Consider the following 12,990-nt stretch of genomic DNA (forward strand, 5'->3'; position numbering starts at 1 on the left):
ACACTGGTCTGTTGTCCAGAAATCACCACTCCCGAGTTCCCCATGTAAACCAATTCCCTCCTGCATTAACAACATCAAGTTCACTCTTCCAAATCAATTCACCTGTTCATGTTTCAGTTTGCCCTCATTTCACATTTATTACAATATAGGCCTCAAGTCCCTGTTGACTCACTCTGGTTTTCAGCCACCCAGACCTCAATCACAGTGTAACACTGGACTGCCCAAGCTCAGTGAGCAAATCCTACTGAGAATTTGACAAAACTTTATTCTACTGCTCTGCCTTCCCAAATATATTTTCTGAAAAATTCCAGTATTTTCAGTACACTCTTCCAGGCTGAAAATTCACTTGAAAGTTCTTACTGAACAAGTTACTCCAGTTAAAAGAATGACTCTGGTGAACAACTGCAGACTGTTGCAATCTGGACTTTTCTGGTTTTATGCACTGCTATTAAATTAATTTAAACTAACACCTTGACACTGTGCTGTGCACTTTAACATGTTATGATAATGACATCTTCTTGGCTTGAATTCTGTTCCTGTGTGTCATTAATTTAATATATTAAGCAGTGCTGATAATCAGAAGGGAATAATGTGAGAATGTTGGTAGAAACCACACTGCTTACAAGAAAAGTGCAGCAATTCTATATTTGAATGTCAGGTACAGCTGTCATATGGCTTGTCTGACAAGAGCATCTTTATTCTTTTACTCACTTGGGACAACCACACCACGCTACAAAGGAAAGGTCTCGAGATGGCTGTCAACATAGCTGAAAGTAAAAAAAAAAAAAGTAGACTGATTGTTCCATACCTTATTCCACATTAAGTGCTTCCATGCTATCAAAAATGAGGACAGGACTTTGAAGTCCTGCACACCTAACTATATTAGCATTTCTAGCATTCCACTTTTCGTAGCCTGGATGCAAAAATTTGTTCCAGATCCAGAGATGGCATAAGGAGCTTTAAAAAATATTGGATCCACTGTTTATGAGTTAGGTATGGACAAAACAGAAGCAGGATCTTTCTGTGTGTTTAAAATTAGAAACAGTTTCTGATTTAGCTAACCAAATCCACCTTGGCAACTCCCTGCCAGACATGAGTGTGCAGCAAATGTGCTGACAGGAACAGCGTGCCCAACGTCCAAACTGAAACTTTCTTCCCTGGCTCTAGAGCCCATTTTTTGCTACCAATTTCAGAAACACCTGCTCAGTACAGAAATGCCTGAATTCTAAAGAATTCACTTTTTAACAAGGGAGTGCATGTGACTTGTAACCAAGGAAACAGGATCACTGCTGTAATGACACAAAACTTTAACTGGCTCTCTATTCTTTTATCAGAAAAATCTTAACCTCTTCTTGCACTGCTACAAGTTCAGTGTGTTAGAGACACAAACCCCAGGGTTTAGAAACCCTGTCTTTTGCTAAGGACTTGCTGAGTTTGTTGGCAAGCAGCGAAGGAGCAAGGAGGAAGGATGTGCTGTTGAGAATCACAACTCGTCCCTCGGAATGATCTTTCATTACAAAGCCTGTTGTTAACTTGGAGCAAAAAGGATAGAAAGTGATGCTAGAATTCATGGGGCCCAGTGGGGAAAAAAAAAAAGAAAAAGAAAAAAAAAAAACATTCATAAACATCCTGATCCAGCCAGTTCCTTGCAAAAGACAGACAGGAACTGAACATCACAAAATGCACAGCACAGTGAAAAGCTTCTTTTGTGCAGCACTGGAGTTTGCTCTTACATTGACCATGGCTGTTTTCAACATAATCTCCATTTGTTTCAGAGCTTGATAAATTGTGTGATTATAAAGGAAACCAATATCCAGCAGTTAGCAACACACAAAGTGCTTTATAACTGTTGCTGTCTATCTGTTTGCTTTCTATTTTTGCCCCATTTTTTCAACCGAGGCAATGGAAAGCATTTCCCGTACATTTCTACACAGGCAAAAGAAATAGCATAGCATAGCCTCTCTGTCATTTGTTTCAGTAATTTTAAACATAATTCTTATTTTCTCAGGCAGCATTAAACAAGAGTTTATTCCAAGGTGACTGTAAAGATCGCAAGCCCTCAAATGTTTCCAGTGGTGACTGGAGAGTATTCAATCCTTGTATAGTATGCACTAAATTATTCTTCTCATAAGCATTGTAAAGGTCACTCTGAATATAAAAAAGCATGATAAAAATCTAATTGATGAAAATATGCTCATAAACACCTATTTGTGAGGCCTGTTGAACAATTCATAGCAATTAACTCAGCAAAGCAAGTCTCACTGTCTTTACTGAGATGGTAATTGGTGTAAGTCACACTGTTTCAAAGTGAAGTTGATTCTTTTTTTTTTTTTATGGTAAGGCTCAATAGTGGGGCAAGAAATACAATACATAAACCCCTTCAGCATTATGGAGTTGCTGGCTGGCACCCCAGCTTTACTGAGCATCACACCAAGACAAAAACAACAAACACCTTTTTCTTTTGTCTCAGTCCTGCAACACCACAACACTGAGGTGTTTCATTAGGGTGAGCTTAGAGGGATGTGTTTCTGTAATATTTTCACTATTACCCATCCCTGCAGGACAAAGTCCTTCCAATTGTATTTCTGAATACTCAAACACCTCTGACTCAGTGGTGCCTTAAAACTGCAAGACTGAGAAAATGCAAGTGAGAGCAAGAAATTGGGAGAAAAAGAACGAAAACTGTAGTCAAGAGACATAAAGAGATTCTTTCACCTCAATTAAACTTATTTGCACTGGGCACTGCTGGCAAATTTAATAAGACCAACTGCTGGAAAAGAAACAACCTATAGAAATGCACCTGAGAGAAATAAAGAACTAAGAAAACCTAACAGATTTTCTAGTCCCTTTTACTTTAACAATTGAGAAGAAAATCAGCAACTACAAAAATAGTTTTAAATACGTCAAAACATATATTCTGACTGAAAATTTTGACTTTAATTTGTATTGGACATGTGAAGGATTACTATGTTTTCATAAAAAAGGCACATCCTGTTGGTTTTACATGCCTCATGTAAATCATTAGGGTCTAAGCAAAATATTCTCCCTGATCAAAAAATGTCATTTAAACTCCAGTGAGCAGTTACTTGGCTGCTACCTTCTGTAAAACTACTAACAGCAGAACCAAGCTGCAGTCAGCAAATATCTTAAGTGCTGATGGGTATTTGGAATATATTTCCATCTACGGCAACTATCTGAGGACTGTGACTGCTATTAATGGCATTGCCATGATAAGCACCCTTGCCTAGCTCAGGTCAGAGATTTTAGAATCTGTTCCGACCATTTTAAAAGAGAAACCACTGGTAAGAAATGATTTTGCAAACCTTTGGTCTGAACAAATCAGAGGATGCAGGACAGCTCTTTATCCTGTGCAAAGGGAGCAGCAGATTTGCAATAAATGCTCCCTGATAGACTAGGATAATGAATGGGAATGTGTGTCAATTTTTCATGTCCTATACAAAGCTTTAATTATTTCACAAATTGCCTGTCAAAGCCCAGATAGATCTATTGTAAAATGAAAAACTACAATCATATGATCTTCATGTGTTTGGATAAACCCAGCTGCATAAAGCCAAATGCTTCCAGTAAGCCTGAAGTGCCAGCGTGTTTATCCACAGGTCCCTACTATATTCAACCCTTCTTGCTTTTACATCAAGCATCTCATGTCTCTTTCTTCCTGCATTTTCTTGCCCGCTTTATCACTGCTTCTATTCTTGCTGATGTATTTTTTCTTTCCTCTTTTCCCTCTAACATCCATAAACCCTCTCAATTTTCCCTAGCAGGGAAAGGAAAAATATAAGACATTTGAAGAATGCCATGTAATACACATCTTCGATGTCGATATGCGCAAAACCACAAAAAACAATGTAACGGGCAATTCTGGTAGAAGGGAAAGAGATGAAAGTTTGAATTTTCATATACTTTGGCCAAACAATTTTTGCCCTACTTCTTCACATTTCACTTAGATCAAAACAAGCATGATGCTTTTTTTAAGTCTGATGTCAAGCATCATAGGTTATGAAAGACTAAAACCCAAACTGTCAGTTACAAAGTGAGGAATGCAGAACCCAAGAATAACAGTGAGACAACTCTATGTTTGTTAAAAACAATCCACTCAAATTCAAGTATTTTAATTCTACCATCAACAAAAATTCCGAAAAAGAATTTTGAACTGAAACTTCCTGCATTATCTGAACATGATAATCAAACTTTAAATATCTAAGATATTTTTACTTCAACAATCATCAGTGCTTGGCAACACAGTTCAACTGAAAGATAAATATTGTGCAATGTCTCTACATTAGATCAATCAATTAACACAGCAATAAATTAGTTTCATTAGCATGTTTCAGGCATTAGAAGGTGCTTTACTAATTAAAAGTCCCATATTTAAGCAACTGCTATTTCCAGTTTGTTCATGTAAATTTAATTCCAGAGTGCTTACTATATTCTATCAGAGAGCTTATTCCTGTTACACAACCTACCTGGGCTGTGCTGAGGAGACACAAAAGCCATGCAGGGACAGCTGGTGGCACAGGCTGCCCCCTCTGGGGTGCAAGCCAGCACCAACCTGGCCACATCACTGCAGGAGGCTTTAGCTGAGCGCTGCCATTCATTCTAGTAGAAGGCACAGATAGGCACCCTGATAGCTTTAAGAAGTGTCATGCCATCACCAACTCACTTTTTGAGAAATCAACCTATCCAAAACTGTCTTTAAAACTTCCTTACTTCGCTTCAATCATTGTTTGACAGCATTTCAGGGATTGCTTGATTGCTTTTCATCTTATTGTTTCTCTGAAGATGCAATAACAGCAGAACAGTCACGCCTCTATCCTCATATGCAACTATATTCATGTCTGTGTATTCAAAAATCTTATTTGAAATAATGTTCATGTTTCCGTGAGAAGGTTTAGGTTCATTCTTTACACTAAAACTGTGGCACATCTGCTGTACATGACCTGTCCCTTGCGGGGAGTAAGTTCTTGAACGAAATATAATTGTTGCACCCATCTGTAGTTAACTTTGAGTCTGAGCAATTGATTTTATCCCTCTAAAGTACCTCAAAGCTGACTTCGAAAGGGTCAGTTGCCAATCTCTTTAAAATGAACCCAGAAATACAACCTTCACAGGTGCCTTACAGTAACTTTCCTAAAAGATTTATTTCATTTTTACTTGGCAGCAAGATTTTAATGCTTGCAATGGTATTGTAGAGAAGTTAATGTTCTTTTTACCTCTCATACCTCTAATATACACATTTAACTGCTCTCAGTGACACACTGACAGGCGCAACTGAAATAGAGATGAGAAAACTGCCAAATCCAAACCAAACTAAAATCCTTCAATTCTTTCAGAACAAACATCTATTCTTCCATAATATTTTAACTTTGTTGTCCGCAAGACCAAAAGCAGACTCTTGGCTTTAAACACTGTTTAGTGCTAAATAAATCTGAGAGGAGTACTCCCAGGATGACATTCTTTTTTGAGCTGCTGATTGGTTGGCACTGAAATTTGCCTATCAGTCTTTCTCTATCACATTTCTCATAACTTTACCTTCTAAGAGGGTGGAAGCATTTTACAAAATGAGAAAGAGATAGAAATAGTGATTTTTTTTTTTACTACAATTTAACTTGGTGACTCAAAGACAACTGACACAAAACACCTAAGAACCCAACTTCTGCTATCAAATATGCTGCCAGTAATGTCACCCAGGGGAAATGGAGACAACATATTTTTTGAAAATTACAATCGTCTAATCATCACGAAGAACTGATGCCTCCTTTGGTGTTCAAACACCTCCTGCAGACAACAGAACCTGCCGATGATTTCCTGAGCTGATTCCTTGCTTTTGTTAAAGCATCTATTTGAGCAGCTCCCAGAAGGGAATTAATGTCCAGCTCTGCAGCTCAGCAGAACATAAAATTGTTATTTAGAAACCAGTGTAGCATGTACCTGTGGCCTACAATATGAGATAAAAAAGTACTTAGCACAGCAATCCGTGAAAACATTCACCAAATTGTGTTTATACCATTCTTGCATGCATTTTTATCCAAACATTTGCACTGCCAATGCAGAAGAACCAGCAAAGCGGCACAATTCCTACCAAATGGTTTTGCACAGCTTCCAAGTGGAGTCTGCGGCGTAGGAACTTCCCATGTTGACACTTTGTTTTGCTCACAGGTAACCAACACCGTGTGAGCAGCTGTAATTCAGCCAACACCTCTTTGTGCGGGGTGGGTGTCAAACACAAGTGGAGTTAAGATGACATTCTAGATTTACAGAACGATTTGAGGTTGGAAGGCACCACTGGAGATCACTGAGCCAAGCCCCGCTAGGCTGCCCAGGGCTGTGTCCTGTCCAATCCGAACATGGAGTGCCAGCAACCTCTGGGCAAACTGCTAGAGGCTTCCATCTTCCTCACAGTGGGAAAAGAGGGAGGTTTATTATTTTTCCTACATTTCACTTCGTGCCCATTATGAGAACAACGGAAAGAAAACCTCTTTTAGAAAACGAAGACAATTGATACAGAAACAAGAGAGATAGAAAATTGGACCCCCACAGCATTTTAGAGTTCCTTTCCCAGGTTTTTACAGCTTTTAGCTTCTTCCATACTTTAAATCATACAATCTATATGATAATTTATAATAAAAGACTCAATTATATGGTCCAAAGAATTGTGACTTTTGTTGCCAAAGATTCCTTCTGGTTTTACATAAATTTAAGAAGAGCTAAGTGTGTGTGACAATTTCTCATATTGATAAAAACGTGATTAAAACACAACTGTACTTGTTATAGCCAGCTTCGTTTATCCATAATGAACGAATTGTAAGTGCAAAAAAATGCTCATTTTAGTAAGTATTAGCAGAAAGGCCTTCGCCAGCTAGCAGATGTAGCAATCTAATTCAGCAGTGCCCATTCTTGATTTAGGTTCTGCTCCACATGGACTGGAAAATTTATCTTGTGATGTCAATTTTATTACTGCAAAGAATTTTTTATTCAGCATGCAAACAGACAAATTAGCTGAGCCAGAATCTATTTTTTACATTAAGACATGAAAGTGGACTATAAAGGAAACTCTTTGACCAGTCCTGTGATTGAGCTAATGCAGTATCAAAACTGGAAAAGATACAAACTGAGATTACAAGTGGTAGAGACTGATGAAAGAAAAAATACATCAATGAAAGTTCATGGCACAAGGATTCAGAACAAGAGACACTTCCACCAGTCACCAGGAGCATTTGATACCATAATGGGAACTCATTCACATTATTGTACTGCAAGCCGTTTGCTGAGTTTCAAAACAAAAGGAATTCCTTCCTCAGTAAGAGTGCCAGGCTATTTCATACGGATCAATTTAAATGTTTTTCCCTGTCAGATCTGTGCTTGACTGTATGGAACCATTGCACTTGAAAGGGAGGAATTCCCAAAGGAACAAAGTCAAAATAAAAATTTTAGGCAATACTCATTCTGGCATTAAATTAACAGACGATTCAGTCTCAGAGATATTAATCTTATGTTCTGTTCATCATAATCATATTCTAGGACCACAACCAGGTCTTAAAAGTGATTAATTAAAACTGACCCTGTAATTTCTATCTATAGGATACCTAATCAGACATAACCTTTATGGATTTTTCATTTGTGCGGTGAAGCCTGGTCACGTAATTTTGCAGTGAGAAGGAGAAGGAACTCTTTAAGAGCAGATAATTTTTTATTTCGTATTTCATTGCTTCCTAACAGACAGATCTAATGCTCTGGAGATTGTTAATGCATATCAAGACTGTAATTTTTTCCCCAGACTGAGGTATCACTACTGTCTACAGCACAGTCCTAGGACTACCTCAATGTTTTGTAATTCCTGCTTCGTTGATAAAGATACAACTAACTGTACATACATTTGTGCTACAGAGGAAAAACTAAATATATCAGACTTTTAGTATGTATTTCCAGTGTTTTATAGTAAAATATTATAAAACCTAACAGAATAGAAGAACTGCAGGTACAGTACAAAGGTCACAATTGATTAATGTAACAAACAATTCACAGACTCAAGATATTAAAGGTCTCCTGTTGATGAGGCTCAAAATCCATTAAGGAAGGATAATACTGGAGAAGTTGGCAATCTGAAGTGGAACTGAAATGTATTTTCTTTCAGATGCTTTTTAAATCCCCAGCAGTGCCAGGTCATGACTCTCATATAATAACAGCCATCGAGAGTTCAAATGATGGCCTAGAAATTATGGCACTTTCAGACACTGATAGAAGGAGCACATTCCAGAAAAGTTCTTTTTATTAATTTAATGCTGCTGCTGTAGCTGCAGAAGAGTCTGATATCTCAGTAGTAAAATGCATTAAAAAGCTATTTTGTCTGCTGCTGCAGATGAGGAATATAGTTGTTTTGCTCAACAGCTGAATTTTTCCAGAATCCCGCTAGTATTCCCAGAGAGAACTATCTACTCTAGCCAAGAGAGAATGCTGAAACATTTGTTATGTAACAAAAAGTTCTCAGGAAATAATTCAAAGATACACGAAGAACAGAATCTCTGCAATAATGTCCAGCTATCACAGAACATTCCAGTCCATTGTCTCATGCAATGTGTTAAGAAGTATGAAATTGACAATTAAAAAAAAAAAAAAACCTGTAAAAATAAACAGGATTTTTGCCACCTGTGGCACACCCACACCAGGGTTAGCATGAGTGTAGTGCATCACAGGTGTTTAGGAATGGGTGATAAATGGTGTTGGCCAATTTCCTTCAGCAAATCTCTCTCCTCAGAGGTAACTGCATTATTTTGTATCACAATGCTTCAGTGACTAAATTGTACCCGTAGAATATTGGAACTTACACGTGCTGCTCTCTCAATAAAACTTTGCTCTTCCTGTGAAATTAATTAAATCTCTCCCTACATTACATTCATTAGAAGAAATAGAGTTGGGGGGTTTTGTAACAGGGAAATGGTGCTCACTCAGATTTGGGCAGGAGTGGTAGAAGCCTTCACATGGATTGTGATTTTAAATCTTGTCCTGTGCAGGTCCCCATACCTGGCACTTCTTTTAATAAAGAGAAACATGAGATCCAAATTCTACTTACACACTCAGAAAAGGGATGAGACTAAGTATCAGAAAGCAATTGTTTAGGGCTGAGGAGTAAGAGGACATTTTTCTCCCTTCCTGTTTTAGACATAAGTGGCCAGGAGATTAGAAATATACTATTCTTGAAATGTTTTTTCTCAGAACCAAATAATAGTGTAATAAATTACTTCTGTAACAATAGTGTATTAAGATTAAAAAAAAAAAAACAACCACAGGAAAAGGAGTATAATTGCATTTACAATTCCATTTTACAATTTCAAATGTATTTTGTATTTGCCCCCTCTTCTTTAAGAATCAAAACTAAGTACAACATAAAGGGTAACTTCTTCAAAATGACTCAACCAAAAGCTACACATGGGCCCCTCAACCAGAACTTTAAACCATTTACATCTTTACAGCCCTTAGTCAAATTCTAGACAATAAGTTCTTAGGGAGCAAAAGGCAAGTCTCTTAAGAAGTTTTCCCCACAAACATCACTTCATCATTTACACCACCATCAGCAAGATGTCTCATCCAATTGATTTCAAATCCACAGAAAAACTGGAAACTCATGAATGCCACAAAATGCATCTTGGCATTCTTCTACCCATCTATTACATTTTCTAATAAATAGAGCTTTCTTGAAATGCAATTTTAACTTGAAAATCTGACACACTCTGCAAAAGACCAGGCAATAATACAACTAAATATGTGTGCTGTGATGAAACATACTCCTTTGAAATTGGTCTTGAAGCTGCAAATGAATCCACCCATGGACTCACAGGCACGGATGCACAATCCCTGTGCAGAGGCTCATGGACAGCAAATTTCACATGAGGATTTAGAGTAAATGAGTGTTTAATCTATACATAATTTACATAAGTACAGGTGTAGTCCTGAAAAACCATTACCCTAAAAAATTACTAGTGAAAGAACACTACTTTCAGAAACAAATTTTCTTTAGCATTATTTCCTAAATAGTTTTAAATATCATTTACAAATACCTAAAGAAATAAGTTTGAAGAGAAAAGGGACAGTTTTACCAGATTATACCCCTTGTGTGATGGTATATCAAAGGGTTTGAGATGCTTAACACACAACTGTTAAGTTATTTCTGGACATATTCAACTTTAACATTAATGAAATCAAAACATGCATCAGCAGACTGCAAAATTCAGCTAAAAAGAGTTCAACAGCTTGACTTTTTTATTTGGTTAGTAAAGGACCCTAACAGTGCTCCACCCTCATCCCCAAAGCAAAGATTAAAAAATAACCCCACACAAGCAAAACCAAAACAAAATTAAAGGCCAAAGAGAAGAAATTGAAAATACCTAATGTTTGAAGAGGTATGGATGCAGATTTTAAAGTCACTTAGATATTCCTGAAAGCTTTACACTGTGATTTTCATTCAAGATCACCATTTAAATAAAAAGAAAATACTCCATATGTCATATATTCCTTTAAATATAACAAAAGCACCTGCAATCTGAATGGGAGCCTTCTAGTTAAAAAAAGCACTGTTTTGAAGATTTTGGAGATGCTGGCATATTTTAAATTAATCTGTGATGAAAAAACATTAATATTTTCTTGAGTACTTGACAGATACTTACAGAAAAAAGGGCATCAGCTGAATAAGTGTCTCTTTTTTGGGATTGGCTGTGAATTCTGGCACCGTTTGAATAATTTTGTTCATTACATTCCTTAGGTAATTTTGTAGCTGCTTGCGTCGCTCTTCTACAAACTTTGCATCCTAAAATAGCGAGGAAAAAAATAAATGGCACAAAGAACATGCTTCTCAACTTCATAATGTAACTAAACACTCCTAGTAAGTATAAAAATCGATCTTTTGATCATCTCTGCTATTATGGCTATTTAAATATGTTGGCAACACGCAAAACCCCCTTGACTCTGTCATTAGAGATGAAGGAAAATCATGAATCCTCATAAAACCTGTTTCACAAAAACATCTACTGACAGGATGTCAGATCCTCTCCCTGGCAGAATCTGTCTTCTCTGGACCATAAACCACTGCAATCTTAGAGAGGCAGAGCAGAACAGCAGCACAGAGGCTGTGGCATAACAATTTGCGCCATTTTTTTGAGCTCCAGAATGAAGAGTCTTTGCAGGAGGAAATAAATGCTGACTTACTCCCACAAGGTCTCCCCCTATTAATACTTTTCAGATGTTGGGTACACGAACTCCAGAATGGATAAGCATTTGTCCAGCATTTTTATGTTGATAAATTATTATTTTGTGGTGATGTCTTCATATAGTAGATTTTTTTTTTTAATATTTTATCACAACTGTCATTAAAATGTTTTACTGAAGTTTCTGTAGCATTGTAGATGCAGGATTTTATACTATGTTGGCCCAAATAAATAGAATAGTTCTATAAACTCCAAATTCTGCTGATGGACTTAAAAGTTTATCACAACCAGCAAGATGCCATGCATTCCATAACTTACATATATTTCAAAGCTTTTCCCTGTGAGGGATGACAATTACAGTGGACTATAATGTAAAGGTGACACATTTCCCAGGAACAGGGAGCTCTAACAGGTTTACAGTGACATCAGGGGCTGGATGCTTTATGCTCCAGCCAAACTGTTCCGTCTCAGGAGCGCTGGCACCGCTCACCTGGTTTAAATGTCACAGTATGTTCTCTAGGCACAAAGCCAAACCTATTATTAAACAACTACAGCTCTCAAAAACGACCATTATCTAAGAGATGTGTCTATCCAGCCTGTATTATTTCTGGCTGCAAGAAAAGGCATTGAAATTAATGCTTGTTTCTTGGGGGTGAAAAGAAAAAACCCCAACCCGCCAACAAAACACCAGAAATACATTTGACAACACTGAATAAATTCATTGTATGGAAAAGGTTCAGCCCATGCTGCCATGCATGGGATGCAAATCTGAAGGTTATTGCTTCCCTAGATAGAACAGAATAACACCATCAAAGCAGGGATGCTCCTTCGAGTTCAGGAGGAATTCGCTGTAGCGTTCCTAGAACCTTCACTGACATTTTGTTCTGTTCTTCCCTCTCATTAGAAGTTACCAGGAACAGGAATATTTTTAGGAATAACAAATCAGACATAATTGTAGGGACATAATAGAGTAAGATGTAAGAAATTGCTGAAGACATCCATACTTACAGACTTCAAAAACTTCAGCAGTGTTTACGTTGCTTAATTAAATAAATATATACAGATTCATTTTATTTTTGTTTTCTACATACGAACTTACACAGAGGTCAGTCCTGCTTCAACAATTCCAGTTCTACATTCATACACTGCATCCAATGTAGTAATGTAATGCAAAATTCATGTATTCATTAATCAAATACATTAATTCAATCAAGATCTAAGAGCAAATTTTAAAACCCCTACGTATTACATCCACTTTGCTATTTCATTCTTATCAGTCACATATTTTTTTCAGCAACATACACACACTCCGCACGCCAGTCGTGTTGCAAGTGATTTGAAACTCGTCCTTTATTAAACCAACAAAGCTGTGGTGCTGGAATTCCCCCCGCAGCCCTCTGCAGGGTCACCCTGCCCTGCTCCCATAGCGGAGAGCAGCTGCTGCTGGGACAGAGCAGAGCAGAGACTGCTCCCTGCTCTGCTGCAGCAGGACAAATGTGTGCAGCTGAAGCTTACACAAGCTGTTGGGAACGTTAAAGTAAACATTTTAATTTGTGACACATAATATTACCAAAAAATGGAATTATAATAATAAATAAACGTGCTTTTCAATGCTCATTAAACAATTGACATCTATGTTATTATGACAGCTATGTAACTTTGTTTTTCCTGAAACCCAGCCTGAAAACTGTTAAAAATGTTCTTTTACTCTGACATGAATTTGATCTGTAAAACAAACACCAGGCAATCTACCATGAAATTCTGTAGCATGTAC

At 37.3% G+C, this 12,990-nt stretch overlaps 1 protein-coding gene across 2 annotated transcripts in view; it reads right to left on the bottom strand.

The window, feature by feature from the left end:
- Positions 1–12,990, bottom strand: part of SNX29 (sorting nexin 29) — a 97,538-nt gene that overhangs the window by 17,460 nt on the left and 67,088 nt on the right. For both annotated transcript variants that reach the window (XM_066198506.1, XM_066198507.1), the window contains one exon: positions 10,680–10,819. In XM_066198506.1, coding sequence (XP_066054603.1) covers positions 10,680–10,819 — 140 coding nt within the window. The remainder of the gene's footprint in view (positions 1–10,679; positions 10,820–12,990) is intronic.

This window comes from Chamaea fasciata, unplaced genomic scaffold, assembly GCF_029207755.1.
Source record: "Chamaea fasciata isolate MVZ Bird 193981 ecotype frontalis unplaced genomic scaffold, bChaFas1.0.hap1 SCAF_16, whole genome shotgun sequence".
In the NCBI taxonomy this organism is placed as follows: Eukaryota; Metazoa; Chordata; class Aves; order Passeriformes; family Sylviidae; genus Chamaea; species Chamaea fasciata.